We start from the raw sequence: 27,970 nt of genomic DNA on the forward strand, positions 1-27,970 counted from the left end.
TTTGTGTAACACTTTAAAAAAAACTTGTGAGACACTGATTTCCAACACCTCGCACACAACTTTGACAATTTTCATCATTCACCACCAAGAGCACTTAAGGGGAACAACTGCGCTACGTCTTATTTTTCATAATGTGAGTACATCCTGTTAAATTGTGTTATCTACTATACAGGGTGGAGAGTTTTACTACACGTATTACATAAGGATTGTTGCGTTTCCAGTTTGTACATTGTGATTTAACTTATAGTTCCTAACTGATTCAGGAGTAAAATCAAGTAACAACATTGGTCGTGCATTATTATTATTATTTCTCGCCAGCGTTGATAAAATCCACATTCATAATTTGTTAAACCAAAAAAAAACTACAGATGCTGAAATTCTGAAACCAAAGGAGAAAATGCTGGAAGCAGGTCAGTCAGCATCTGTGGAACATAGCTGAAACCTCGACTTCTCTATTCTGGAATATTTCCAGCATTTTCTGTTTTCGTTTCATATTTTTTTTGATTGACTGCTGTCTTGCATTTGCCCGCATAACAACAGTTCAAAAATAATTAATTGGTTGTGAAGTATTTAGAGACATCCTGAGGTTGTGAAAAGCTTTATATAAATGCAAGTTCTTTCAGTGGATAGTTTTGATTTGCTGGGCAGAGGTTAAACCTCATGAAGTTGCAGAGCTGCAAAGTGCCACTTATTGGGCCCAAGTTTCGAGCCGCACCTAGAACGGCGCAGTCCCGACCTGGATGCCCGTTTTTCGCGCCACAAAGTGTGCCTAAAAAAACCCTCCAGATTCTCCACCTCCCTGCAGGTCCTCTGGCCCTCGGCACAGCGCAGCACAGCAGGAGCTGTAGGGGGCGGAGCCAGGTCCCTGCGCTGAAAACAGTGCCGGGACCTCTGCACATGCGCGCTACATTGGGCACGCAAGTGCAGTAGCTGCAGGCGCCCAAAACTGTGTGGGAGGGGCTCGAAGCACGCAGCCCCTAGCCCTGGCCGAATGGCCTCACTGGGGCTGCGTGAATAAGGCTCCTCCCACGGCCAGCTCCTGCTTCCTCCCGACCCGACTCGACTGCCGCTCCCCCCCCCCCGCCCACCCCCCGGACCGGACCCGACCCGACCCGACTCCTGCTCCCGCTCCCCCCCCCCGACTGGACCCGACCCGACTCCCGCTCCCGCTCTCCCTCGACTGGACCCGACCCGACCCGACTCCCGCTCCTGCTCCCCCCCGACTGGACCCGACCCGACCCGACTCCCGCCCCTGGACTGGATCCGACCTGACTTCCCTCTCCCCAACCTGACCTCCCCCTCCCTCCCTCCCTCTCCCCTTCCCTCCCTCCCTCTCCCTCCTTCCCCTCCCTCCCTCTCCCTCGTTCCCCTCCCTCCCTCTCCCTCCTTCCCCTCCCTCCCTCTCCCTCCTTCCCCTCTCTCCCTCTCCCTCCTTCCCCTCCCTACCTCCCCCCCCCCCCCGACCCGAACCGAACCTCCCTCCCCGACCCGACCCAACCCTACCTACCTGTAAATCTGGTGCTGGGGACGGGCCCTGCCCAAAGTCTCGGGCCCGGCCCGTTCAGCCTTCGGTCCCGATGGCAAACCGCTGCTTGAAAGGCCTGCCTGAAGCACTTTCACACAGGTAGGAACATGGTTTATTTAATCTTTTCTTTACTTATAAATGTTTATTCAGGTTGGATTTATTTGTATAATATTTGTATAAGTATAACTAAGGATTTATTGTAGAATTTAATGACTTCCCTTCCCCCTCTCCCCCCCTCGTTCCCGACGCCTAATTTGTAACCTGCGCCTGATTTTTTAATGTGTAGACAAGGTTTTTTCAAGCGTACAAAAATCTTCACTTACTCCATTCTAAGTTAGTTTGGAGTACGTTTTCACTGTGGAAACTTTTAAATCAGGCGTCAGTGGCCGGACACGCCCCCTTTTTGAAAAAAAAGTTCTGTTCCAAAGTGAAACTGTTCTACCTGACTAGAACTGCAGAAAACTAAATGTGGAGAAGTCCGATTTCTATGATACTCCGTTCTACACCAGTTGCTCCTAAAAATCAGGAGCAAAGCATGTGGAAACTTGGGGCCATTAGAACTAACTGACAGTTTTCGATTTTTTTTTTGTTCATAAACGTGGTCTCTATTACGTGTTCAAATAGCTAACAAGCAAACAAAACAAATGTGAGCTGTTTTTGCATATGTTACTTAAAATGATCAACATTTGAACTATTTGGCAGCCTGTGACACACTTGATTATGATAAATGTTGCTCCTAAAATTTCTCCTGATGTTGCCAGTTCAGTGTTCATAATTGAAAGTCGGGGACAAATATAAAATAGACTTAAGGTGCAGTTATACTACAAGTTTAACCCCAGTTCAACTTTGCACCAATGCTAAAATGTAAGTCGGTGTTGAGGCACAAACTAACTCTCTCTAAAGGTAAGCTCTAATGACAGGCAGGATGTATTTATATTATTAGTTGTAGTGTAAATAGATTCTTAGGCATTTTTATTGTGCAGTTGAGATTTGGCTCAGGCTCATTTCCTGGAACAGTTTGGCAATTATGACCACTCTAAATGCCGCCTTTCTGAGAATATTTGTGACCCGTACAGACCAGGATCAAACCTGGGTCCTTCTTGCTTTATGTGGTTCACTATCGCACCTTATGGTACATTTATCCATGGAATAGATCATACTCAATTAATACAGGCTCTTTATGTGGGGAAAAAAACACAGAATCTTATAAATAATTTTATTATTATGGATTTTCTATGCTGCTATTGGAATCTACCCGTACTTATTTTTTTGGTGAGGTACAACACTGTAAATGCATTTTTGCCATGATGCAAACAGAATTAAATCTTAGTCATTAATTTTCTTTTGTTATGAAGTCATTTTCTAGTTTGTGAAAATTGGATTAATGTCAAGTGCAAATAATTAACCATCAGAAATTCAGATCTATTTGTTGCTTGTGGGTGATTATAGGCAGTTTCAGGATTATAGCATATCGGGAACTAAGTCTTTTGACGTCAAAAGAAAATCAAACTCTCACCATGATTTCTGCTGCAGAGAAAGACATTTGGTTTGAATGTTCATGTGTGTGCACATTGTTAATGAACTAGAAAAAAAGGCCCACAATTTGTGCCTTGTGTACTGGTACCAACAATAGTGCATGTCATGCTATCTCCAATGAAACTTTGCTTTTTTTGTCTGGAAAAGGACATCATCAAGGCAGTGTGTGCTGGAAAAATGCTTTAAAGCAAATTGATTTTAGTGTGACAGAAAAATATCATGAAAGCTATTTTCTGAAAAATAATTTGGCATTATCTAAATTGGATGACACTGTTTTAGTGTCCTTTTTTAAAGCAATGCATGGATGAAAGCAGATGATAAGTGGTTGCATTCAATTAGAAAAGCTGTTTAGGGATATATTTCCAAAATAATGTGTTCATTAAGTTTATTCTGCAAAGTGTATTAATCATAAAGAACATTCTAAAATCCAGTTTTGATCAAAGAGAGAAAATTAACTCCTTTTATATTACAAAATATTTATTTGACCAAGCCATCATTCAATAGTTATGGTGGGACCAAGGTTCCCCGATCGCAATCTGCCACCATATCTATGGTGGACTGGGATTTCCACAAAGGGGGAACGCCTGATCCACTAGAGGTTCCAGGGGCAGGCTGTTTACATAAAAGTGGTGGGTGCAAGCACCAATGTAGCCCTTCTTGGGCATCAGCTGAGGTGTGGTGTGGTGATGGTAGTGGTGGGGGGGGGGGGGAGGGGGATGGTTTAGGTGCAAAATACGCTGCTTGGTAGCTGCTCGTGGAAGATGCTAGCAAGCCTGGCTGAAAATGCAAGAACGATGGAAATCTGCCACCTTTTTATAACTTCATTGTGTCAGCTTATAACCTTCTGGAGCTTTGGAGGCTAAGGTCATGGTTATGAACACCTTTGTTGGCCCCATGTAGACCTTGGACACTGGTTTCTCTGGTGTCTAAGTCGCTTAGAGCAGGGGAGGAGGGAGCATCAGTAATTCTGGCAGGTGATGCCACCCAGCCTTGCCACCTCCTTTTTGATGTCACGCTTTCATGGGATAATGGGACATTCAACCTCCCCTCATCCTCAGCAGGACTTCCTAGATTTCACTCTTCAAGCTGGAGATCTGGCATTTTTGGGTCCTGTCTGATTTTTCACCTCCTTCATCATCTCCTGCCCCTTTTACAGCAGTAATCCACCCAATCCTCAAGGAAATTCAGGGACTGCATCTTCTCAGACACATTAATGGCTTGTCTGAAGACACCTTTTACTTTCTCCCACTCTTCTCCTGAATGTCAATCTTCTGGAAGTACAGTTTCATGGGTGCCGGTAACCCTCCAATATCTAACCCACGTGGCCATTCCTCATTTGTGAGCCTAGATAGTGAGTGTTGGGAGATAACATAGCTGAGCCCAATCCTATTCTCACCCAAGATCCTGAAGTGCACTTTCCAGCTGAGTCATGGGGTAGAGAGTAATGCTTTTTCCTCTGTAGTCCAGGATAGAAGAATTGTAGTGTTAACTAAGCACAGACCAGAGTTTGAATCTGGGCCCTCATAGTCTGTATGATTCAGTACCACATCACTCCATTGACTCCCGGAGTCACAGTGCAGATTTCGTCCACTACGGGGCACAACGGATATGATCTTCACGGTGCGACAACTGCAAGAGAAATGCAGGGAATAGCACCAACCCTTGTACATGGCTTCCTTTGATCTTACAAAGGCCTTTGACACTGTTAACCGCGAGGGACTATGGAGCGTCCTCCTCTGTTTTGGCTGCCCCTAAAAGTTTGTCACCATCCTCCGCCTGCTCCACGACGACATGCAAGCCCTGATCCTGACCAACGGATCCACCACAGACCCAATCAACGTCCGGACCGGGATCAACCAGGGCTGCATCAATGCGCCAACCCTCTTCTTGATCTTCCTTGCTGCAATGCTCCACCTCACATTCAACAAGCTCCCTGCTGGAGTGGAACTAAACTATAGAACCAGTGGGAACCTGTTCAATCTTTGTCACCTCCAGACTAGGTCCAAGACGGTCCCATTCTCTGTCGTCGAACTACAGTACGTGGACGACGCTTGCATCTGTGCACATTCAGAGGCTGAACTCCAAACCATCTTCACCGAGGCATACAAAAGCATAGGCCTTACACCAAACATCCGTAAGACAAAGGTCCTCCACGAACCTGACCCCGCCACACAGCACTGTCCCCCAGTCATCAAGATCCATGGCATGGCCCTGGACAATGTGGACCACTTTACATACCTCGGGAACCCATTATCAGCAAGGGCAGACATCGACGACGAGGTCCAACACCACCTCCAGTGCGCCAGTGCAGCCTTCGGGCACCTGAGGAAGAGAGTGTTCAAAGATCAGGCCCTCAAATCTGGCACCAAGCTTATGGTCTACAGGGCTGTAGTGATACCCGCCCTCCTGTATGGCTCAGAGACGTGGACCATATACAGTAGACACCTCAAATCACTGGAGAAATACCACAAACGATGTCTCCATAAGATCCTGCAAATCCCCTGGCAGGAGAGACGCACCAATGTCAGTGTTCTCGATCAGGCCAACATCCCCAGCATCGAAGCACTGACCATACTCGACCAGCTTTGTTGGGCAGGCCACATTGTTCGCATGCCCGACACAAGACTCCCAAAGCAAGCGCTCTACTCGGAACTCCTACATGGCAAGCGAGCCCCAGGTGGGTAGAGGAAATGTTTCAAGGACACCCTCAAAGCCTCCTTAATTAAGTGCAACATCCCTACCGACACTTGGGAGTTCCTGGCCAAAGATTGCCTTAAGTGGAGGAAGAGCAACCGGGAGGGCACTGAGCACCTCGAGTCTCGTCGCCGAGAGCATGCAGAAAACAAGCGCCGGCAGCGGAAGGAACCCCACCTACCTTTTCCTCCAACGATTGTCTGTCCCACCTGTGACAGAGACTATAGTTTCCGTATTGGACTGTTCAGTCACCTGAGAACTCACTTTTAGAGTGGAATCAAGTCTCCCTCGATTTTGAGGGATTGCCTATGATGTATGTGTCATGTATGTACTTTTGGGATCACTAGCCACTAGATGGCGTCACTGTTGGAGCCATTGGGCTGCACTCACGTGTGTGCAGCACAAGTATAAAAGGCCAGCCATTTTGTATATTAGTCACTTTGGGCTTTAATAAAGCAGAGCCAAGCTCATACCTCTTGAGTTAAACAATACTCAGTCTAACAGTTATTGCATACACAACATTTGGCGACAAGGCAACAAGAACCTTTGCATTCAAAAATTAGCACAATTGGATTTTTGGAGTGAATCGTGGAAGGAGAAGATTGGGCAGACTTTGTGAGCCATTTGAGCCAATTTTTCGTGGCCAACAAAATGGAGGAGGTCAGCGACGCAGATTGGCGCCGGGTGGTGTTCCTCGCGGTTTGTGGTCCAAAAATTTATGGTCTGATAAAGAATCTACACCTGCGTGTGAGTCCAACCGAGAAAACGTATGAAGAATTGAGTGCACTGATACAGGACCACCTTAAGCCAAACAAAGGAATCATCATCTCGAGATAGAGATTTTACACGCACGTTCGCTCAGAGGGCCAGAATGCGGCGGAAATCGTTGCCGACCTGAGACGTCTAGCGGGACCATGTAAGTTCGGGACTGTGTTGGCAGACATGCTGCGGGACTTCTTTATAATCGGCATCAACCATGAGGTGATCCTGCGTAAACTACTGGTGGTGGAGACGTTGGACTTGAACAGGGCCATCATGATCGCTCAGTCATGCATGATGATGGATAGAAGTCTAAAGCAGATATCAGTGAAAAATCGAAACTCGGCAAGTACTGTAAATATGATTGATTCGGCGTTCAGCAGAGCGGCACATGGCAGGGCCTACCCGACTGCGTACGCGAAACCTGTGGCTGCCCAAAGTCCGCCAGCGAGAATGCATCCGATTTCTCAGTGTTGGCATTGTGGGGGAAATCACCAGCACCAGCAGTGCCAATTTAAGCAATATAGTTGCAAAGGCTGTCTGAGAGTGGGGCATCTCCAGCGCAAGTGTCCGCAGATGAGCAAGCGTGCTGCGACTCAGCACGTGGAGGATGATGGTCAGACTAGCGCGGATCCGGATACGCAATCTGAGATACCAGAGGAGGAAGTGTATGGACTGTACGCGTTCCTAACTAAGAGCAAACCGATAATGATCAAAGTGAAATTTAATGGGGTGCCAGTATCGATGGAACTGGACAAGGGGGCGAGTCAATCGATAATGAGCCGGAGGGCATTCAACAAGCTGTGGGATACTAAGGCTGTGAGGCTCAGGCTGAGTCCAGTCAATGCCAAGTTGCACACGTACATCAAAGAACTCATAACAGTGATTGGCAGTGCCATAATTAAAGTGTCGTATGACGGTGCGGTTCATGAGTTACCACTATGGATTGTCCCAGGCAATGGCCCAATGCTGTTTGACAGGAACTGGCTTAAAAAAATCAGATGTGATTTGGAACGACATCAAGGCGTTGTCGTCGGAGAAAGATACATGTGCCCAAGTACTGAGCAAGTTCCCCTCACTGTTCGAACCAAGCATCGGCAACTTCACGGGAACCAAGGTGCAAATCCTCGTGGACTTGATGCAAGACCCGTCCATCATAAAGCTTGGGCAGTGCCGTATATGATGAGGGAGACGGTCGAAATTGAACTGGACAGACTCCAGCATGAAGGGATCATATCACCGGTTGAATTTAATGAATGGGCCAGCCCCATTGTCCCTGTGCTGAAAAGTGATGGCACAATCAGAATCTGTGGAGACTTTAAGGCTATGATCAACAGGGTTTCGAAACAGGATCAGTACCCGTTACCGAAGGCTGATGACTTGTTTGCAATGCTAGCCAGGGGGAAGTCGTTCACCAAACTGGACTTGACGTCGGCCTACATGACACAGGAGCTGATCGAGACGTTGAAGAGACTTGCATGCATTAAGGACTGTTTGTTTATCACAGATGCCCTTTTGGAATTCGCTCGGCTGCAGCAATATTTCAGAGGAACATGAAGAGTCTACTGAAGTCCGTTCCCAGAACCGTTGTGTTCCAAGATGACATCCTGATCATAGGTCGTGACTCCAAGGAACATCTGAACAACCTGGAAGAGGTTCGACATCATCTGGACAAAGTGGGACTCAGACTGAAATGCTCAAAATGCATCTTCATGGCACCAAAGATCGAATTCCTGGGGAGGAAAATTGCTGCTGACGGCATCAGGCCCACGGACGCGAAAACCAAGGCCATCAAGAATGCACCCAAGCCGCAGAATGTGACGGAGCTGTGTTCGTTCCTGGGTCTACTCAACTACTTCGGTAACTTCCTACCTAAATTGAGCACCTTATTAGAACCACTGCACATGCTGCTAAGAAAAGGCGACAACTGGGTGTGGGATGCATCTCAAGGCAGAGCTTTTGAGAGAGCCACTAATCTGCTTTGCTCTAACAAGCTGCTGGTACATTATGACCTATGTAAACATTTAGTATTGGCCTGTGATGCTTCGTCATATGGAATTGGTTGCGTACTCCAACAAGCTGATGAGTCGGGTAAACTTCAACCAGCCGCGTATGCTTCAAAAAGTTTGTCTAAAGCAGAAGGAGCCTACAGCATGGTAGGGAAAGAAGCACTAGCCTGTGTGTATGGGTTAAAAAGATGCATTAGTACCCGTTTGGTCTTCAGTTTGAACTGGAGACAGATCACAAGCCGTTCATTTCACTGTTCTCTGAAAACAAAGGTATCAATACCAATGCTTCATCCCGCATCCAGAGATGGCCGCTGACATTATCCGCTTATGATTGTCATTCGTCATAGACCAAGAATTGTGCCTATGGTCTGAGCCGTCTGCCGTTGCCCACACCGGAGGTGGAAACGCCACAACCGGCAGACCTATTGTTAGTTAATGGATGCTTTTGAAAGTGAAGGAATCGCTGTCACGGCTCAATAAGTTAAGACCTGGACCAGCCAGGACCCGTTTCTATCGGTGGTGAAAAGTTGCATCCTCAAAGGTGATTGGTCTGCCATACCGAAGCAAATGTGCGAGGGGACCAAACCTTACATTCATCGCAAAGACGAACTGTCTATTCAGTCGGATTGTATACTGTGGGACAATCGTGTTGTTATGCCCAAGACGGGGAGAGAGAAATTTGTATGTGAGCTACATAGCACACATCCCGGCATTGTAATGATGAAAGCCATTGCCAGGTCTCATGTATGGTGGCCGGAATTGACTCTGAGCTGGAATCATGTGTGCATCAGTGCAACACTTGCATGCAGCTCAGCAAAGCACCAGCGGAATCGCCACTGAGTCTGTGGTCGTGGCCATCGAAACCATGGTCCAGGATCCACATAGACTTTGCAGGTCCCTTCCTGGGGAAGATGTTTTTAGTTGTGGTGGATGCATATTCGAAGTGGATAGAGTGTATAATCATGTCACCCAGCACATCCACAGCTCCCATTGAGAATCTCAGTGTCATGTTTGTGACACATGGTCTGCCTGACATCGTTGTTAGCGACAACGGATCGTGCTTCACCAGTCAGGAGTTTCAAAAGTTCATGAAACTCAATGGTATCAAACATGTAAGGTCAGCACTGTTTTGCTTGCCCATTGGATGCAGGCATGAAAGTGCTGTCCAAATCATAAAGCATAGTATGAAGTGAGTAACCCAAGGGTCACTAGACCCGCCTGTCATGCATACTGCTTAGTTACAGGACAAGACCACACACGCTTACCGGCGTCTCACCTGCTGAACTAATAATGAAGAGAGGTCTTAAGACCAAGCTATCTCTTATAAACCCTGACTTGAATAATCATGTTGAATATAGAAGACAAAGTCAGCAAAGGAATCACGATCGCGCAGCTGTGTCATGCGATATTTCTGTAAATGATCCTGTATATGTTCTGAATTGTGGTCAGGGTCTCAAGTGGATCGCTGGTACTGTCATGGCCAAGGAGAACAACAGAATATTCATTGTCGAGCTCAAAAATGGGCAAACATGCAGGAAACATATGGATCCAACAAAGCTGCGGCACACAGACGAACCGGAACAGTTGGAGGAAGAGACAATCAACGACCAACCAACCTACACCCAGTCATCAGAGGACTCAGTGGTCATCAGTGAATCAGGACTTTCAATCCCTGACATGGCCATTGCCACTCCCACCAGGTCAGCCACCCAGCCACTAGTCACAACAGACTCTGAACACTCACCCAAGGCTGGAGTTGAACTGAGACGGTCAACCTGGGAGCGTAAAACACCGGACCGTCTCAATTTGTAAAAGACTATTAATATCTGAGGAGGGTGGTATTGTCATGTATGTACTTTTGGGATCACTAGCCACTACATGGCGTCACTGTTGGAGGCCATTAGGCTACATGCACGTGTATGCAGCCCAAGTATAAAAGGCCAGCCATTTTGTATATTAATCATTTTTGGCCTTAATAAAGCAGAGCCAAGGTCATACCTCTTGAAGTTAAACAGTACTCAGTTGAACAGTTATGACATACACAACAGTATGATGACTCCATTTAGCTAGCAAGGGAGTCTGGAAACTCCTTTTTTTTAATATAGCCCATTCAAGTACATCTTTTGGCCTACCTTTTTAGTGCCACAGAAATACTTTTTCATCGAAATGGGAAAAATGTATGGTACTGAACACAATATTTTAGTGATATCATAAGAGTGGTATTATAACAAAGTTCACTCACCTAATAACGTGAGGCCAAGATAAGTTGGCCTAATGTCAGAAACACTAGTTTAAATTGCAGTGTTTTATGAGGATTAATATAAAGCACACTGGATCAATGGTGGGTGTTATAATATCAAAGGTTATATCTGTTTAAGATCCATTTATCAATCTAATTTGTTGTTGGATGGTGGAAAGAAAGCATTAGAGAGAGGAAAGAGAATTTGTTGAAATTACTTTTGTGGTGCTATTAGGAAGGGGATAACATGGGAACTTTCTAGATTAATTGTAATGCTACTGTATGCACCAATAGATAAAATACTCTATTCTGTGCCTGTTTCTACTTTAATTTATCCAGTATTAGAATTTTTATTTTATTTTGGAAAGAGAAAAGTGCAGAAGATATTCACCCTTAAAGAACATTATTGAATGGTACAGTATCTTGGAACTATAAACCAAGGAGGTGAGCAACAACAAAATAGGTCATGAATCTTTAATTGCATTTGCTAACACAAATTTTCAAACTTTGATTATCGGTTATGAAGTACAAAAACAAATGATAAAAAATTACACTGTGGCAAGTGTGGCATCTACTATGAAATAAACTATCCCAACAGCTGACATCTAGAGTTTGAGCTGAAAATTATGGGGAATACTGTGAACTCCATTTCGCACCCATCTTTATGCGTGAGAAAGCCATTCACATTTTTGTGATGTGGACCCCCACCAGCAGGAATTGAGTTGAGACTGTGCAAAGTCGTTTCACCTCGAATACCTGCAGCCAACAGAAAGAGGCTGTGCACCCACCAGTCTGACCTGTTTTCAAAGCCAAAGCTAAGATCCAAAAATGAAAGGGCAGTGATTTGGACAACTGCACCACCCAGCCCCTACCTCACTTCTGGCAGTTTATCCATAGATTGAAGAGAAAGTGTGAGTTCTTACAGTAAGTAATAGTGTGTGGCAATGTGTTAGAAATTTACAAGGAAATTATTCCATTTAAAAACAACTGCATTTTAAATTATAAATGCGACCATCTGCTGATCGTCTGTGTAACTTCTTGACTGCTGCTTTCAGATTGAAGAATGAAGCTCTTGGTGCTTGGGGCCACAGGACAAACTGGCCAGCTTCTAGTGAGACAAGCCCTAGAACAGGACCATTTGGTGAGAGCTGTTGTAAGAACTCCCAGCAAGCTTACCATTCGACATGACAACCTGAAGGTAATTATTAGCATCACAGATTTTATGTACTCTGCAATGACGGCCATTTATTTACAAATGCAGATTCTGCAACAGAGAGAATTATACTAAATCAAGAATATTATTGGGTTTCCAATTTCTAATATAGATGACAACTTACAACCCAATATAAACTGTTCCTTATACATTATTATCTTTTTTGCAGGTGGTGGAAGCAAATATCTTCTCCGCCGACAGCCTTGTGGAGCACTTTAAAGAGCAGGATATCATCATGTCCTGTCTTGGGTTCCCAATAGGTATAATTTCTGGAGTTACTGGATATACAGAATCAATGAAAGCTATAGTTGCTGCTATGCATACGGCAAAAGTGAATCGAATTATAGCAATGACCTCCTGGTATACCAAACGTGAGTCCTTCTTAGACTATGTTCATAATTATAATGGAAACTGACTATGCAAACTTATCAGGATGTAACTACAGTGCTAGTGCTAGCGAGAGGTGGTGAATACAACATGACAAATTTCCATTATAAATGCGAGTATAGGAATTTGAAATGGAAATATAAAAATAACAACAATGTATGACTTGAAAATGGGGACATCCATGTCCTGGTTCAATTATCGCTGCCCCCTAACTCTGCTTCATCTGAAGACTACATTTGGTCTTGACTCCTCATGCACATTGGCATGGGAGATCAAGTAGTATATGATATATGTTATGATCAATAGCAAGTTATTCTTTGGTAAACTCATAGTTACAATAGTTACTTTGGAGAACATGTGGCAAGACCTGGAGCACATGGATTGCGTACGATGTGCGCATGCACCCGAAGAGGCTTCGCGATCCGCATGCGCCGAGAACCAGCATTTGCGATCTGTCAAAATGTATTTTGACAGATCGCATGTATCCCTGGAAGAAGGACATTCACGGGCAGAGATTTGGGCTATTTGCCCAACTCCTGCCCAGCGAATGTCCTTCAAACTCTTACGCTTGGTAAAGGCAGGCGTATAGCCTACTTTTACCAACGTAAGACATAGAAAAATTTAATGTTATCACTAATTTTTGCATTAACAACCCTGTCCATTAAGGTAAGTTTATTTTTAACCCTATTAAAACGTATTTTTTTTTAAAAGTTTCAAAAATATGTTTTTTTCTAAAACATTTAATTAATTCAATTTCAATTCATTTTAAATATGTGAGGTGTTTTTTTAAATATTTATTGTGTTATATTTGTATTTTGGGGGGTATTCTCATTAATAGTAATGGGAGCTCGTACAAACAGAACTCACCATTATTATCAATGAGAATACTTCATATTCATTGGTGGTCCAGGCCTACATGATCCCAGGTTATGCTTACGTTCCTGGGCTGCGCATCTAGGCCTCTGACCGTAAGTATAAGTTCCTCCGGGACCACCAGGTACTTTCGGAAAAAATATTTCAGTCAGAGTTGTCCTCCCGCAGGAAGTCTCCAACCACAATTTTTGGGCCAATGATTCTCACAGAAAATTAAGATATAAAGACATTTAAGATAGAAGGGTGGGTGAGGGAGATAATGGATAAGCTAATCAAACTTAGAGAGGATAAATGATTTGGACTCCAGAATCTGAAGTACAATTTTAAAATTTGCAGATTCAACCAAATTGGATTGGCATACAGAGGAAGATTGCGACAAAATATAAGACATTAATAAACCTGCAGAATGGGTGAATAATTGGCAAATGAATTTCAATATAGATGTGTGAGGTGTTACATTTTGGTAGGAAGATTAAGGAGTCGACATACTGCTTGGATAATAAGTCTAAATGGGGTAGCGGAGCAAAGGGATCTGGGAGTACAGATACACAAATCACTAAAAGTAGCGATGTAAGTTAATAAGGCCATAAATAAAGCAAACCAAACACTGGATTCATTTCTAGAGGGATAGAATTGAAAAACAAAGAAGCTATGTCAAACTTGGTTAGATCATATTTAGAGTAAAGTTCTGGTCTCCGTATTATGAAAAGTTTATAGAGGCACGTGAGAAGGTGCAAAAGGATTCACAAGATTGATACCAGAGCTGAGAAGATATACTTATCGGGAAAGGCAGAACAGGTTGGGGCTCTTTTCTCTTTAGTAGATGTCTTTAAAATTATGAAGGATTTGATAAGATAAAAGATGTTTTCACTTGTAGGGAGACCAAAACTAGGGGACATAAATATATGGTAGTTACCAATAAATCCAATAGGGAATTCAGGAGAAACTTCTTTTCCCAAAAGAAACATAAAAACATAGAAAATAGGTGCAGGAGTAGGCCATTCGGCTCTTCGAGCCTGCACCACCACTCAATAAGATCATAGCCATGATCTTATTTACCTCTGTACCCCTTTCCTGCTTTCTCTCCATACCCCTTGATCCCTTTAGCCATAATGGCCATATCTAACTCCCTCTTGAATATATCCAATGAACCGGCATCAACAACTCTCTGCGGTAGAGAATTCCACAGGTTAACAACTCTTTGATTGAAGAAGTTTCTCTTCGTCTCGGTCCTAAATGGCTTACCACTTCTCCTTAGACTGTGACCCCTGGTTCTGGACTTCCCCAACATCGGGAACATTCTTCCTGCATCTAATCTGTCCAGTCCTGTCAGAATGTTATATGTTTCTATGAGATCCCCACTCATCCTTCTAAACTCCAATGAATTCAGGCCCAGTCGATCCAGTCACTCCTCATATGTCAGTCGTGCCATCCCAGGAATCAGTCTGGTGAACCTTCGCTGCACTCCCTCAATAGCAAGAATGTCCTTCCTCAGATTAGGAGACCAAAACTGAACACAATATTCCAGGTGAGGCATCACCAAGGCCCTGTACAACTGCAGTAAGACCTCCCTGCCCCTATACTTAAATCCCCTAGATATGAAGGCCAACATGCCATTTGCCTTCTTCACCACCTGCTGTACCTGCATGCCAACTTTCAATGACTGATGTACCATGACACCCAGGTCTCGTTGCACCTCCATTTTTCCTAATCTGCCACCATTCAGATAATATTCTGCCTTCGTGTTTTTGGCACCAAAGTGGATAACCTCACATTTATCCTTATTATACTGCATCTGCCATGCATTTGCCCACTCACCTAACCTGTCCAAGTCACCCTGCAGCCTCTTAGTATCCTCCTCACAGCTCACACTGCCACCCAGCTTAGAGTCATCTGCAAACTTGGAGATATTACACTCAATTCCTTCATCTAAATCATTGATGTATATTGTAAATAGCTGGGGTCCCAGCAATGAACCCTGCAGCACCCCACTAGTCACTGCCTGCCATTCTGAAAAGGACCCGTTTATTCCAACTTTCTGCTTCCTGTCTGCCAACCACGTCAATACATTACCCCAATACCATGTGCTTTAATTTTGCACACTAATCTCTTGTGTGGGATCTTGTCAAAAGCCTTTTGAAAGTCCAAATACACCACATCCACTGGTTCTCCCTTGTCCACTCTACTGGTTACATCCTCAAAAAATTCCAGAAGATTTGTCAAGCATGATTTCCCTTTCATAAATCTTTGCTGACTTGGACCGATCCTGTCACTGCTTTCCAAATGTGCTGCTGTTTTATCTTTAATAATTGATTCCAACATTTTCCCCACTACTGATGTCAGGCTAACTGGTCTATAATTCCCCTTTTTCTCTCTCCCTCCTTTTTTAAAAAGTGATGTTACATGAGCTACCCTCCAGCCCATAGGAATATTTCAGAGTGCTCAGCTAGTAATTTTCGCTGTTCCATAATTAAAGCCTTTGATTTCCTTTTCCTCTTTCTGCATGCCGCGCATAACCCAATTCCCCATCCAACAGCTGCCGCTAACTGTATGACCACTAATACGTGAGAGAATATACGAATCCACGGATGAATATCCACATTCATTCCCCAATTCCATACATGTTCCGACCACTGACCTTCAGGGTTTCCTCAATGTCCTTCGAATGCTGTATGGTATCTTCTTAAATTAAAAAGTAGGCCCTCAAAAGTAGTAATCTCGGGATTGCTACCAGTGCCACGTGCTACTCAGAGTAGGAATCGCAGGATAGCTCAGATGAATACGTGGCTTGAGCAGTGGTGCAGCAGGGAGGGATTCAAATTCCTGGGGCATTGGAACCGGTTCTGGGGGAGGTGGGACCAGTACAAACTGGACAGTCTGCACCTAGGTAGGACTGGAACCAATGTCCTAGGAGGAGTGATTGCTAGTGCTGTTGGGGAGGAGTTAAACTAATATGGCAGGAGAGAATATGGTTAGTCCCGATTGGGTAGACGGCTGGTACATGAACAGTTCTTACCTTCACCATCTGTCCTGAAACACCTCCTAGGTCATTCTTTTATTCTCTTTTGAGGTGTGTCTGATGTAAGATATTGGCAGGACCATTTAACCTCTGATAAGTATATGGAGGGAGTCATGGAAGAGCCTGCATGCAGCCATGCACCTCTGCCGTGATCGTCAGTGCTTGCAGCACCTCAATGCTGTAGATCACTGACAGCACAAATGGCAAAATAAATTTGGACATGGTCCCTTTAAGGAACAAATGATGACACCAGACCCGCTTCCTTCAATTGGCTTGGGAAATGTACTGGGCGGGCTTAACAAGCCCAATCAACGCAAAATCATTTCTACAGAGTGAGCTGGAGCCAGCAGCGAGGTTGGGACCTGCCACCTATCCAGGCCACAGGGGACCCACTGAGGTAGCCAAAATCACGGTCATTAACTCTGTTTACAGATGCTTCCAGTATTTCTAGCATTTTCTGTTTTTATTTCAGATTGCCAGCATCCGCAGTATTTTGCTTTTGCATAATAAATTGCGTACAGTTTCACTGTTTCTTAATTCCACATCTAAACCAAAAACATGTAGGTGTCAGTGCTTAGTTAAGCAGGACTTCCTCAGCCTGCTGTCATATTTCTACCTCCTCATAACCATTTTCTCTTCTCTACTGAAATGAACTGGTCTGGAAATAGCAATAATGCCCAGGATTTCATATTCCAGAGTTAAAATGGCCTTTATGTAAATTTGGTTCCTCTGGATCCAGACCACGCATGATTCTTTCCTAAATATTATAATTGCAATTCATTTTGCTTCATCTGATTCTTTTTTTTAAAACATGTTTTTAGATGCTGAGTGTTGATTAGTTTTATACTCCATTTAATGTAAGTTGATGAAATGGATATGGAAGATAGTATTTTCTAGAATGGTGGTGCTGCAGGACTTCCACCCACTGCTTTATTCCCACTGTGACTGTATCCCAAATCCCATATTAAAATATTGTGCAGATCTACCCATGCCAGTAGCAACACTGAGGTACCTAACTAGTGGGACAGTTGGAATATCAGAGCAGCAAGGTGCCTCTCGGAGAGAAAGAACCACAGGCCGGTTGGGTTGAAGATTTTGCAGCACGATATCTTTTTAAAGTCTTCTCTTTGTTCGGCCCATAATTGAACAATTATGAATACTTTTGGGTTTGATTTAATATTAGGCTCCTGCCAAGTGGCCCATTTGCATACCTGAACAGGGCTGTGACTATACAGATCCTTGGCTCAATTTGCACCATAAGCAAAGGAGCATATTTAAACTTGGTAACTATGTTCCATTAGGGAGATTATGTCAAGGAAATATTGTAGTATTTTTAGAATAAAAGCAATGTATTTATTTTACAGCTGAATCTGCTCAGCAGTCTTCCTGGATGGTGCGATGGTTTTTGATTCCCATGATTCGCAACGTACTGATCAACATGCAAGAGATGGAAAATTATTTAAACCGGGAGTGCGAGGATCTCAACTGGACTATAGTAAGACCACCAGGGCTTCAGAATGGACCAAAAACAGGTTAATATCTTGCTTTTCAATTCCACATCTTCATGTTCTATGCATCTCTGTAAGAAGGGTTTCCTGTAATCCACACTTGCTTCTCATCCAGGGCTGGGAATCCTGTTGCAAATTCACAGCTTTTTGAGCATTTCAGCATAAAAAATTTAATTTGTGCTTTTGAGATGATGTATTTTGCAAGCCATTTCCTGGATTTGAAAATGGCACTGGGTCACAGAGTTCCCATAAGAATAAGAGACTGCAGTGTAAGACTTCCACTTTGGCGACAGAATTATAAAAAAGAAGGTGCAATCCAGCTTCACTTCTGCTGCCACCTCTTCTCACCCCCACATCCTTTTCTCATCTCTGTTCGAGATTGTCCCCTCTTTATTTTCCAAGTTGTTCCAGTTTGATTTTCATTATTCCTTTTTTACGTTGGTTGCTTCCTTTTTATTTTTGCAGGCTGCCCCAAGTTGATTTTTGTTTTCAAACTGCTGCCACTCATACTTACTGGGGGTAATTTTAGCTTTGGGTGATAGTGTAAAATGGGCGATATTGATTCAGCTGCCCATTATACATCTCCCGATTTTCATTTCAAAAATTACCCCCACCACAGGCTGCCCCTGCTTCTGTTTTATTTTTCTAGGCTGTTCTTGTTCTTATACTCAGGTTTTCGCTCCTGATGCTTGGCTGTTACTGTGCCCGTGCTTTCTCTCCAGGTCCCCAGCTCAGGTCTTACTCACCCTTGCATATTCTATCGACAGTGATCAGCATAAAGATCTCTACAACGTAACATCTACAGATATAAATGAAAAGACCAATTGGATTGTGCTTGAAATAGTGGAAAATTATTAGTTAAAATAGCATCTTACTTGTACCCTAACCCGAGGGTCAATTTTGTTTATGTGTGAACTATAGTGCATGGTAACTCCACTGAATACCCCACTGGAAGTATTTTTCTTTAATTGTTTATTTTTTGATTTTTGCCCAATAAGAGCAATAATCAGGCTTAAAAAGTGATGATCTGCACATTTTATAGCAAAGTCACTACATTATAGTGAAACAGAAGGTGATAGAAATATCATCATCATAGGCAGTCCCTTGGAATCGAGGAAGACTTGATGTGCAGCGGGGACAGACTGGTGGAGGACCTTTGTCTTACAGATGTTAAATGTAAGGTCTATGTTTTCATATGCCTCAGTGAATACATTGACTATATCCTGAAGTTCAGCCTCAGAATGTGCACAGACGCAGGCGTCGTCCGCGTACTGCAGCTCAACGACAGAGGTTGGGGTGATCTTGGACTTGGCCTAAGGGCGGCGTAGTTTAAACAGCTTCCCACTGATTCTGTAGTTTAGTTCCACTCCGGGCACAACAGACATGATCTTTGCAGTGCGACAGCCGTAGGAAAAATGCAGGGAGCAGCGCCAGCCCTTATACATGGCATTTTTCGATCTAACAAAGGCCTTTGACACTATCAACCGTGAAGGTCTATGGAGCGGCGTCCTCCGTTTCGGATGCCCCCAAAAGTTTGTCACCATCCTTCGCCTGCTTCACGATGACATGCAGGCCATGATCCTTACCAACGGATCCATTACAGACCCATTTCACGTCTGGACCGGGGTCAAACAGGGCTGCGCCATCGCTCCAACCCTCTTCTCAATCTTCCTCGCCGCCATGCTCCACCTCACAATCAACAAGATAGAAATATACAAATGGAGTGGAAACACATTGCGAGCTAAGCTAGGATAAGTGGATGGCAGTAGCTCAATGTGATGTGTGAGGATATGCCTGTGAGTCTCAGTGAAATGGGAATCTGAGCAACTGCCAACCTCATCCAAATCAATAGAAACCCCAGGTGCCAGATAACCAGGTCGTGTGATGGCAGTTAGAAACATAGAAACATAGAAAATAGGTGCAGGAGTAGGCCATTCGGCCCTTCTAGCCTGCACCGCCATTCAATGAGTTCATGGCTGAACATGCAACTTCAGTACCCCATTACTGCTTTCTCGCCATACCCCTTGATCCCCCTAGTAGTAAGGACTTCATCTAACTCCTTTTTGAATATATTTAGTGAATTGGCCTCAACAATTTTCTGTGGTAGAGAATTCCACAGGTTCACCACTCTCTGGGTGAAGAAATTTCTCCTCAACCCGGTCCTAAATGGCTTACCCCTTATCCTTAAACTGTGACCCCTGGTTCTGGACTTCCCCAACATTGGGAACATTCTTCCTGCATCTAACCTGTCTAAACCCATCAGAATTTTAAACGTTTCTATGAGGACCCCTCTCATTCTTCTGAACTCCAGTGAATACAAGCCCAGTTGATCCAGTCTTTCTTGATAGGTCAGTCCCACCATCCCGAGAATCAGTCTGGTGAACCTTCGCTGCACTCCCTCAATAGCAAGAATGTCCTTCCTCAGGTTAGGAGACCAAAACTGTACATAATACTCCAGGTGTGGCCTCACCAAGGCCCTGTACAACTGTAGCAACATCTCCCTGCCCCTGTACTCAAATCCCCTCGCTATGAAGGCCAACATGCCATTTGCTTTCTTAACCGCCTGCTGTACCTGCATGCCAACCTTCAATGACTGATGTACCATGACACCCAGGTCTTGTTGCACCGCCCCTTTTCCTAATCTGTCACCATTCAGATAATACTCTGTCTCTCTGTTTTTACCACCAAAGTGGATAACCTCACATTTATCCACATTATATTCATCTGCCATGCATTTGCCCACTCTCCTAACCTATCCAAGTCGCTCTGCAGCCTCATAGCATCCTCCTCGCAGCTCACACTGCCACCTAGCTTAGTGTCATCTGCAAATTTGGAGATACTACATTTAATCCCCTCGTCTAAATCATTAATGTACAGTGTAAACAGCTGGGGCCCCAGCACAGAACCTTGCGGTACCCCATTAGTCACTGCCTGCCATTCTGAAAAGTACCCATTTACTCCTACTCTTTGCTTCCTGTCTGCCAACCAGTTCTCAATCCATGTCAGCACACTACCCCCAATCCCATGTGCTTTAACTTTGCACATTAATCTCTTGTGTGGGACCTTATCGAAAGCCTTCTGAAAGTCCAAATATAGCACATCAACTGGTTCTCCCTTGTCCACTCTACTGGAAACATCCTCAAAAAATTCCAGAAGATTTGTCAAGCATGATTTCCCTTTCACAAATCCATGCTGACTTGGACCTATCATTTCACCTCTTTCCAAATGCGCTGCTATGACATCCTTAATAATTGATTCCATCATCTTACCCACTACCGATGTCAGGCTGACCAGTCTATAATTCCCTGTTTTCTCTCTCCCTCCTTTTTTAAAAAGTGGGGTTACATTGGCTACCCTCCACTCGATAGGAACTGATCCAGAATCAATGGAATGTTGGAAAATGACTGTCAATGCATCCGCTATTTCCAAGGCCACCTCCTTAAGTACTCTGGGATGCAGTCCATCAGGCCCTGGGGATTTATCGGCCTTCAATCCCATCAATTTCCCCAACACAATTTCCCGACTAATAACGATTTCCCTCAGTTCCTCCTCCTTACTAGACCCTCTGACCCCTTTTATATCCGGAAGGTTGTTAGTGTCCTCCTTAGTGAATACCGAACCAAAGTAATTGTTCAATTGGTCTGCCATTTCTTTGTTCCCCGTTATGACTTCCCTTGATTCTGACTGCAGGGGACCTATGTTTGTCTTTTCTAACTTTTTTCTCTTTACATATCTATAGAAACTTTTGCAATCCGTCTTAATGTTCCCTGCAAGCTTCTTCTCGTACTCCATTTTCCCTGCCCTAATCAAACCCTTTGTCCTCCTCTGCTAAGTTCTAAATTTCTCCCAGTCTCCGGGTTCGCTGCTATTTCTGGCCAATTTGTATGCCACTTCCTTGGCTTTAATACTATCCCTGATTTCCCTTGATAGCCACGGTTGAGCCACCTTCCCTTTTTTATTTTTACACCAGACAGGAATGTACAATTGTTGTAGTTCATCCATGCGGTCTCTAAATGTCTGCCATTGCCCATCCACAGTCAACCCCTTAAGTATCATTCGCCAATCAATCCTAGCCAATTCATGCCTCATACCTTCAAAGTTACCCTTCTTTAAGTTCTGGACCATGGTCTCTGAATTAACTGTTTCATTCTCCATCCTAATGCAGAATTCCACCATATTATGGTCACTCTTCCTCAAGGGGCCTCGCACAACGAGATTGTTAATTAATCCTCTCTCATTACACAACACCCAGTCTAAGATGGCCTCCCCCCTAGTTGGTTCCTCGACATATTGGTCTAGAAAACCATCCCTTATGCACTCCAGGAAATCCTCCTCCACCGTATTGCTTCCAGTTTGGTTAGCCCAATCTATGTGCATATTAAAGTCACCCATTATAACTGCAGCACCCTTATTGCATGCACCCCTAATTTCCTGTTTGATGCCCTCCCCAACATCACTACTACTGTTTGGAGGTCTGTACACAACTCCCACTAACGTTTTTTGCCCTGTGGTGTTCTGCAGCTCTACCCATATAGATTCCACATCATTCAAGCTAATGTCCTTTTTAACTATTGCATTAATCTCCTCTTTAACCAGCAATGCTACCCCACCTCCTTTTCCTTTTATTCTATTCTTCCTGAATGTTGAATACCCCTGGATGTTGAGTTCCCAGCCTTGATCATCCTGGAGCCACGTCTCCGTAATCCCAATCACATCATATTTGTTAACATCTATTTGCACTGTTAATTCATCCACTTTATTACGGATACTCCTTGCATTAAGACACAAAGCCTTCAGGCTTGTTTTTTTAACATCCTTTGTCCTTTTAGAATTTTGCTGTACAGTGGCCCTTTTTGTTCTTTGTCTTGGGTTTCTCTGCCCTCCACTTTTCCTTATCTCCTTTCTTTCTTTTGTTTTTGTCTCCTTTTTGTTTCCCTCTGTCTCCCTGCATTGGTTCCCATCCCCCTGCCATATTAGTTTAACTCCTCCCCAACAGCACTAGCAAACACTCCCCCTAGGACATTGGTTCCGGTCCTGCCCAGGTGCAGACCGTCCGGTTTGTACTGGTCCCACCTCCCCCAGAACCGGTTCCAATGCCCCAGGAATTTGAATCCCTCCCTGCTGTACCACGCCTCAAGCCACGTATTCATCTGCATATTTACCCAGAAAGAGGTGTTGTATTCTTTTAGTTAGATGAAAGTCCTTTATCTGGCATGATGTAGTATTTTTTTTGAACTGAGGGTTTGATCAAGAAAATCATTGATCCTGTCTACACCCTAGTTGACATTATCCAGGGTATCTTGGGTTTTAATCTTATTTCCCCAAAGCAGTTATGGTTCTATTCTCACTTAGCAAGCCCACTTTATTTTTAAATTTAATTCATTCAATTTTATTATTTGGATTAACTATTTTGCAACTTAATGACCTGATTCATCACTAGAGCCTGACTAGAATAAAATCTGTTTTGTGTTAACAATTCATAAAACTTCTGACTGCCTCCTTTTAATCAAGTAGAGGTAATTTAAGCTTAACCCACCTTGCAGGTACCTGACTGGATCGGATCGGATGCTCAATTTATACCCTGTCCGATTTTGAAGTCAATGGAAACTGAAATCGGGCGTGGTGTAAAACAGGCGAAGAATCTGATCTCATCACCTTCATACCGGATGGGTTGGGCTAAAATTACTCCCAAGGTCCGCAGATTGAAGTGTTGGTGTATTTTCCCATAGGGAAGGACCAACAGTGAGGTAGGTGCTTGATTCAGCTATGTGAAAATTGCATTGTTCTGAGAGACTCAACTTAATCAATGATTTTCATGTTTTTATAGGAAAAATCAGTGAAATAGATGTGTCACATTTATTGTAAAGGTTAATAAATTGCATGAGCAAGCCACAAGCAAAGGTGGCCTTAAAAATCTAAAATTTCAAGAGGTAAGGATTTTGGCACAATTATGCTCAGCCAAAATCCTTAGCTTATCTTTCATAAGAATGAAGGAGTAGGCCGTACTGGCCTTTGAGCCTGCTGCATCATTTACTAAGATCATGGCTGATCTTCGGCCTTCACTTTTCTGCCTGATCTCCATATCCCTTGATTCCCCTTGAGTCCAAAAATCTATCTATCTCAGCCTTGAATATACTCAACATCCACAGCCCTTTGAGGTAGAGAATTCCAAAGATTGACAACCCTCTGAATGAAGAAATTCCTCCTCATCTCAATCTTAAATGGTCGACCCCTTATCCTGAGACTATGCCCCCTCGTTCTAGACTCTCCCGCCAGGGGAAGCAACCTCTCAGCATCTACCCTGTCAATCCCCCTCATGTTCTTATGAAACATATATTATTCTAAGAAATAGGAGCAGGAGTAGGCCATTTGGCACCTCGAGTCTGCTCCGCCATTCAATAAGATCATGGCTGATCTGACTATGGACTCAGCTCCACTTCCCTGCCCGCTCTCCATAACCCTTTACTCCCTTTTTGCTCAAAAATCTGTCTATCTCCGCCTTAAATATATTCAATGACCCAGTCTCCACAGCTCTCTGGGGCTGAGAATTCCATAGATTTACAACCCTCAGAGAAGAAATTCCTCCTCATCTCAGTTTTAAATGGGCGGCTCCTTATTCTGAGACTATGTCCCTTAGTTTTAGTTTACCCTATGAATGGAAATATCCTCTCTGCATCCACCTTGTCGAGCCTCCTCAATGAGGTCACCTCTCATTCTTCTAAACTCCAGAGAGTATAGGCGCAATCTACTCAATCTCTCCTCATAGCTAACCCTCTAATCACAGGGATCAAACTAGTGGACCTTTGTTGCAACGCCTCTAAGGCAAGTGCGCCCTTCCTCAGAAAAGGAGACCAAAACTGTGCACAGTACTCCAGGTGTGGTCTCACCAAAGCCCTGTAACAATTGGAGTAAACTTCCTTACTCTTGTACTCCAAACCTCTTGCAATAAAGCTCAACATGCTGTTTGCTTTTCTAATTACTTGCTTGCTGTACCTGTATGCTAACTTACTGTGTTTCCTGTACGAGACACTTAAATCTCCTCACAGCTTACTTTTCCACCAAGCTTTGTATCATCAGCAAACTTGGATACATTGCACTCGGTCCCTCCATCTAAGTCATTAATATAGATTGTAAATAGCTGAGGCCCCAGCACTGATCCTTGCGGCACCCCTTATCCCTACTCTCTGTTTTCTGTCCATTAACCAATCCTCTATCCATGCTAATATATTACTCCCAACCCTATGAGCCATTATCTTGTGTAGCAACCTTTTATGTGGCACCTTATCAAATGCCTTTTGGAAATCCAAATATACTACATCCATTGTTTCCCTTTTATCTACCCTGTTCATTACATCATCAAAAAAACTCTAATAAATTTGTTAACCACCATTTCCCTTTCATAAAGGTTACTGCAGAAGATAAAGGTACGCGGAGTCAGAGGAAATGTATTAGCATGGATAGAGAATTGGCTGGCTAACAGAAAGCAGAGAGTCAGGATAAATGGGTCCTTTTCGGGTTGGAAATCGGTGGTTAGTGGTGTGCCACAGGGATCGGCGCTGGGACCACAACTGTTTACAATATACATAGATGACCTGGAAGAAGGGACAGAGTGTAGTGTAACAAAATTTGCAGATGACACAAAGATTAGTGGGAAAGAGGGTTGTGTAGAGGAGAAAAGAGAGGCTGCAAAGAGATTTAGATAGGTTAAGCTAATAGGCTCAGGTTTGGCAGATGGAATACAATGTCGGAAAGTGTGAGGTCATCCACCTTGGGGAAAAAAAACAGTAAAAGGGAATATTATTTGAATGGGGAGAAATTACAACATGCTGCGGTGCAGAGGAACCTGGGGGTCCTTGTATATGAATCCCAAAAAGTTAGTTTGCAAGTGCAGCAGGTAATCAGGAAGGCGAATGGAATGTTGGCCTTCATTACGAGAGGGATGGAGTACAAAAGCAGGGAGGTCCTTCTGCAACTGTATAGGGTATTGGTGAGGCCGCACCTGGAGTACTGCGTGCAGTTTTGGTCACCTTACTTAAGGAAGGATATACTAGCTTTGGAGGGGGTACAGAGATGATTCACTAGGCTGATTCCGGAGATGAGGGGGTTACCTTATGATGATAGATTGAGTAGACTGGGTCTTTACTCGTTGGAGTTCAGAAGGATGAGGGGTGATCTTATAGAAACATTTAAAATAATGAAAGGAATAGACAAGATAGAGGCAGAGAGGTTGTTTCCACTGATCGGGGAGACTAGAACTAGGGAGCATAGTCTCAAAATACGGGGGAGCCAATTTAAAACCGAGTTGAGAAGGAATTTCTTCTCCCAGAGGGTTGTGAATCTGTGGAATTCTCTGCCCAAGGAAGCAGTTGAGGCTAGCTCATTGTGAAGATAGATGCAAAATATTCAGTTAGAACCGCCCCCACACACAAGTTTCCTTTTTGGTCTCTAATAGGCCCTACTGTTTCGTTAGTTATCCTCTTGCTCTTTATGTATAAAACATTTTTGGGTTTTCCTGGATTTTACTTGCCAATATTTTTTCATGCCCTCTCTTTGCTTTCCTAATTTCCTTTTTAATTTCACCCCTGCACTTTCTATACTCCTCTTGGCTTTCTGTAGTATTTAGCTCTTGTTATCTGACATAAGCTTCCCGTTTTTGCCTTATCCTACCCTGTATGCCCCTTGACATCCATGGGGCTCTAGATTTGGAAGTCCCACCCTTTTTCTTTGTGGGAACATATTCGCTCTGAAGCCTCACTATCCCCTCCTTGAATGCCTCCCACTGCTCTACCTTCAAGTCGCTGTTTCCAGTCCACTTTCGGTAAATCACATCTCAGCTTAGTAAAATTAGCTTTTCCCCAATTGAGAACCTTTGAGGTCCTACTTATTAATCTCTTTCCTAATCTGCCTGCAGGACCTCATCCTTATTTCTTCCGGAACAAAGTACCCTTGCGGTCGTGACCAAAAAAATCATTAATGCTAAGCCCCCACCTGCCCCAACCCACCCATTCTTGAGGGGTAAAATTTCTTCCTTTCATTAAATTCTCATCTGGGATACACTGGCAAGAATTGATCTACAAATGGTACATGGAATGCAGGTATCAATATTTACAGCTAATCAATGGGATTTTATGTGCTGTCTTTAATTATGCAGAAATTATAAAACATATTTTAGGAACTTGTGGGTTTATTGATTCCTCCTAATTTCTCATAATGATAGACATTAATTGAATTCCTTTCTATTCCAATGATACAATGCTTGTGAATGACTTAAGACCATACATGTAATCAACATTTCTTTCTTATTCCTTCTTTAATTTTCTATAGATAAAGAATTATTAACTCATGAAGGGTACTTTGTTCCGGATCTGGATGGAAAGCCCATTGCAAATTCAGTGACACGAGGAGATGTTGCTCACTTTATGCTTTCACTCCTTAATGCTGATTCATGGATTAGGAAGTCTGTGGCCATGGTAACAATGTGAAAGATAAATTCCTGCACTGGGATGGGAGCCTCTCTTCATTATTCCAATTTCCCAGCCAAATACTGTAAGGGGCTCTATATAAACAAAATAAGTGAAACGACAAGAACAAAGAAGTAAGTATAGGGTAAGAAAGTAAAAACAGAGACTTAAATAATAAATAGAAATGTTACCAAACTAGTTACTAGGAATTAAAGGATTAACCCAAGAGATGCTAGTTCTATTTCTTTCATCTCTAGTTTATGTATGTAAAACTTTAGGTGCATTGCAGTTATAGGATGTCCTTTGGGTCAATAATGATAACAAGCTGGTGTTCAGTTTTTTCTGTTGGGCTATTAAATGCGATTAATTCAATATATGTTATTAAGAAACTGTACTAGGACTTGAAAAGGTTATGATATAAAACTACCTGATAATATTACAAACTGTTTTGAGTAATATACTGCATTTATAACGTGAAATAAGTTAGATTGAAAACAAGCTGCATGCAGGGATCAGGATTCCGAGAACATGAGGGTTAAAGAAAAGTCCAACCTAATGGTGATATAAGTAATGGCAGGAGTACCTCATCTGAATGTATAATCCATATCAAGACCAAAGTGTTTTTTGTAAATTTGGGATTGATTCTGTGTTCAGTGCAACCTACATTAACAAAAATAATTGCTTATAATTCACAATGAATGACAACAGTGATGTGTTAATTCGCAAAATTAAAAAGTATTTTATGCA

General features: G+C 43.4%; 1 protein-coding gene across 1 annotated transcript; it reads left to right on the forward strand.

Annotated features, from left to right (window-relative positions):
- LOC139233269 (flavin reductase (NADPH)-like) lies at positions 1 to 27,970 on the forward strand. Its single transcript, XM_070863887.1, has 5 exons — positions 1 to 133; positions 11,818 to 11,960; positions 12,145 to 12,346; positions 17,619 to 17,786; positions 27,087 to 27,970. Exons 2-5 carry the CDS (start codon positions 11,826 to 11,828, stop codon positions 27,242 to 27,244), a joined length of 663 nt encoding a protein of 220 aa, XP_070719988.1. The 5' UTR covers positions 1 to 133; positions 11,818 to 11,825; the 3' UTR covers positions 27,245 to 27,970.

Source organism: Pristiophorus japonicus, chromosome 2 (assembly GCF_044704955.1).
Source record: "Pristiophorus japonicus isolate sPriJap1 chromosome 2, sPriJap1.hap1, whole genome shotgun sequence".
Taxonomy (NCBI): domain Eukaryota; kingdom Metazoa; phylum Chordata; class Chondrichthyes; family Pristiophoridae; genus Pristiophorus; species Pristiophorus japonicus.